The following is a 3669-nucleotide window of genomic DNA, read 5'->3' on the forward strand; positions in this document are numbered from 1 at the left end:
CGCTCCACACTTTCGTCGCCTAGTCTGGACTTGGTCTAGACCCCGCCCGCCAAAAGACAACCGCCGGCCGTTTGCTCCTCTGGAAGCCGCAAATGTGATGTTTTCCGCCAACCCCTGCCACAACGCTCACCAAGCGATCCTCCAAGATGCAAAAATGTTTGTTTTCCCAAAGGCAAACAGTGGAGCCTTGATGTCATTGCACAACGAACAAACCTGCCCTTTTCCATGTTGCAAACTTACAGAAGGTGAGACGAGGTCGATGAGGGTATGAGTAGGGAGGTCTTTTCCCACTTGGAATCGGGAGTTTCTTGGTGGGCTGGGCTCCCAGCCCCACCCCGCCACTGCGATGATGTTGATCGTGTGTTGACGCTGCCATATAGTATTGATCATATGTTGCTTCCTCTTGGCAGCACACTTCATCTTTTTGGACTTGACCCACACAGGCTGGGCCCATAGTCGTTCTTACTGTGTACATGCGACCACGATCAGATGTGCGAAAATGAATGCTGTGAAAGCCGGTTATGGATGCTTTGGAGTAGCTCTCAATTACGCGTTGCCACTCGTACTATTATTCGCCATCCTGACCCATATTTTCGTTTGCAAACCAGTCGCTGTAGCCATGACCAGAGGTTTGTGGAGACCCATCACAGCAGGTTTCGGCTTCTCGAACATTGAGAATGTTTGTGAGAGAGGAAGCGACATGTGCACAAAACTGTATGGCGGTGCCGTCGATGATCATTCCAACGATGCCAGCCCACGGTTTCTGCGTTTCCTATGTGTTCCGTCGAGCGGACATTCTCGACGGTGGCGAAAACAGACTCTACATTTCATTTGATTTCTGTTGATGACCATTCCAACGGTACCGCCGAGATGCTGTTCCTCGAGCGATGTGGGCGGCGAAATTCGGACCCTGCAACCTCCTCGTGGTGCCGCCTGGGAACCTGTCCTTTTCAGTGATAGAGCCAGTGCAAAGACGTGACAGCGGCGTATGATAGTGTATGACGGCGTGCGATAGCGTGTGACAGCGCGTGAGTGCCTGGGATGACGGACGTCACCTGCTGGGTGTTAGGTAGACAGTCAGTCAGGCTCTGGCAGCTTGTAAATTGCTCGCGTAGTTGGAAATAGACGAAACTCGCTGTCTTCGATATACGATTGTGCCTTCAAAGCTCCCATGTTCAGTCTCCATCCACAACGATGCTGTCTCATCGTGATGGCCTTTGTCAGAGGTTCTCGTGTGATGGGTGAAAACCCCCTTCGAGGCTACTCTCGCATATGTGCAGCCCCATAGCGCCATGAACAGTAAGGAATTTCGGCTGTGGACGACTGAAAGTGCGTGTCGTCAGTTAGGTAGTGGCTTGTGAGTGCTGCATCAAGCTCGCATCGAGACACTCGCATAGTCACAGTAAAATTTAGATTCACCATGTATCGGACACTAGCTAGATTGGCACAGCCAGCCACCAGGGCGTCGAAAGGGGCTGAGGGTGTTGCAATGTTGCCAGAGGCCATACAGCACGGCACGCCAGTTCATTCCTGCCTCCCTCATGGTGCTGGTGGGAACCGGCCGTTTACGCCATGCTTGGTGGCTTGACGGACCTACAAGTAGCTTTGAAATGCCTCTGGAAATGTCTTTGAGCGGCCGAAATGGTTCGATCAGGGATTGCAAACGTGGCAGTCGGTACAGTACGAGCCTCTTGAGGTCGGGCGGGCGTTATTCTTAGCGGTGGGAGGTACCAAAACTCTGAAGCAAATCCAGATGTTGCGAGCCAGAAACTGATTTGGGTCGCAGCTATATCGTGCTCGCATTGCACGGTCGGGCGGTGCGCCCAGAAAGGCAAAACTGGAGCCAGGCGGCGTGGCAATCCGTTGCGGCTGTTGGCTGCTTTTGTAGCTCAGTGCAGTTCCAAGTAGAAAGTATCTTTGAGCTGACCCGCAGGCTTACCCAGCCGGTCAACTTCGATGCCCAGAGACATTCCCTTTATTGGCCATCTTCCCTAAGCCGGTTCTGGCTTGCCATCGCGAGTGTGTAGCAGGTCCAGACATGAATCCTTGTACTGTACACGAAGCCTCATACATGGGCCCTCGTGCCAGAATGGTGTGGGGGGTACAGCATTGCGAGTCATGACGGGCCCGTCTTATGGGAGTTGGCGCGCAGGCAGCATGTGCTACTGCATCTTTCTTGTTCTTCAGCTTGGCACCCAGGCTGGGTTGTTTATCATTATCCCATCAGACAGCCATGACGATGCCTTGTCCCTCTCCCGTATAGCCCGTCGGTCATGCGTTGTCGTTGATCATCAACACAATCGTACACTGTACTGTACGATCTGCATTCAATGGTAGCTAGCTGACGCAGGGGTTCTGATAAGCCTGTTACGGCCTACTGCAGCACATCCCGCAGCGAATCCCTAACCAAGCTTTCGTCGGATGGTGTAGCTGCACGATGTTGCCCATGTCAGAAGCCGCGCCCGATTTCCAATCGGACAGTCGCGTGCTCCATGTCTCAACGTAAAATGATAGGGAAATTCCACCATGAACTCTAGTGGCCATCTGAACGAATCCTCCGCCGATGCGTCGAGTGCTGGCACAGTGGCTTCTTGAATCCTCTGAGACATAGTTCTTGATACCAATTTTGCCTCAGCATGGCCAAATGGCTGATGGAAGATCTGGTCGTGACATCGCACGCGCACACCATTTGCCGTCGCAACTTCCTGGCTAACGGGTATGCAATATCTCGGGCTGGTCTTCCATGCCCCATCGTTTGAATGAACCCTGACAAGGTGCACTCTATGCCAGTGACTGGGAGAAACTGGGCGAGTCGGGCATGTTTGTTGCTGAATTCCCCTTGTGGATATATGCCCTGATGCGCATCACGTAGTCAGTCTCTGGCTGACTGTCCCGCGACACATGGTCTCCGACTTGCACATATGTCGTGAACGACACGGCACGCGCTCGGCTGGTGCGAACTGACTGCATGAACATGGAGGCTTCGGTACACTCGACCCTCGCCACCAGCTCTTCGCAGGTGCGTAGCCGGCAGCTCTTTCTCACGGAGACACAGAAGCTCGAGCGCGTTGTTCACGACGCCACTCAAACGCTATGCGACGAGTTCCCCACCCACTGCGGATGTAGCCAATCCGATATTCGCACGGAATACAGCATCTACAGACCCGACGTCACCAGTGAGCACTGCTTCGGAGAGCCCCCGTCTATTTCTGTCAGCTCGGTCCGCCGATGTTAGGAATAGGTGAATTTGCCAAAGAGGGCACGGCAAGCCAAGGCCAAAGACGCAGATGATGCTAGGGCGCAGACGGGCCAAAACACATGGTTTCTGTCAATGCTGTTACACGACTTGCCAGCCGAGCAGAAAATAGACGAGCGACAGTATGGTGAGGCAGACGTATCCCTCGCTGCGGTGACCGAGACGATAGCGACGGTGCTCGATCTTGTGTACGTACTATATGCTGAAGGGTACGGCTGTCCTGGCGAAGATGGACCCCGAATTCTTGGCTGGCGAGAGATCTGGAAGCGTTGCAAGATTGATTGATTTGCGAACGACTGGCCCCTCAGCTTTCGTCTTGGACGTTCCTTCTCGCGGCCCTATGAATTTTCCCTAGCAACTTCTTGCGTATGTCGTCCTGACTCAAGCCTTGGAATTCCGGACAGAAAGATATC

At 53.4% G+C, this 3669-nt stretch overlaps 3 protein-coding genes across 3 annotated transcripts; 1 reads left to right on the forward strand and 2 right to left on the reverse strand.

The window, feature by feature from the left end:
- Nucleotides 1-35: 35 nt before the first annotated feature.
- On the reverse strand, nt 36-376 carry CABS01_16979 (uncharacterized protein; the record flags this gene model as incomplete). Its single annotated transcript, XM_060550307.1, has 2 exons — nt 36-223; nt 292-376. The coding sequence occupies 2 exons, from the start codon at nt 374-376 to the stop codon at nt 36-38; spliced, it is 273 nt and encodes a 90-aa protein (XP_060400009.1).
- Nucleotides 377-546: 170 nt separating this feature from the next.
- On the reverse strand, nt 547-672 carry CABS01_16980 (uncharacterized protein; the record flags this gene model as incomplete). Its single annotated transcript, XM_060550308.1, has 1 exon — nt 547-672. The coding sequence occupies one exon, from the start codon at nt 670-672 to the stop codon at nt 547-549; it is 126 nt and encodes a 41-aa protein (XP_060400010.1).
- A 2302-nt stretch (nt 673-2974) lies between these two features.
- On the forward strand, nt 2975-3235 carry CABS01_16981 (uncharacterized protein; the record flags this gene model as incomplete). The annotated part of the gene is made up of 2 exons (XM_060550309.1): nt 2975-3019; nt 3056-3235. 2 exons carry the CDS (start codon nt 2975-2977, stop codon nt 3233-3235), a joined length of 225 nt encoding a protein of 74 aa, XP_060400011.1.
- Nucleotides 3236-3669: the final 434 nt, after the last annotated feature.

Source organism: Colletotrichum abscissum, assembly GCF_030869225.1.
Source record: "Colletotrichum abscissum strain IMI 504890 chromosome Unknown Scaffold_234.1, whole genome shotgun sequence".
Classification (NCBI taxonomy): Eukaryota; Fungi; Ascomycota; class Sordariomycetes; order Glomerellales; family Glomerellaceae; genus Colletotrichum; species Colletotrichum abscissum.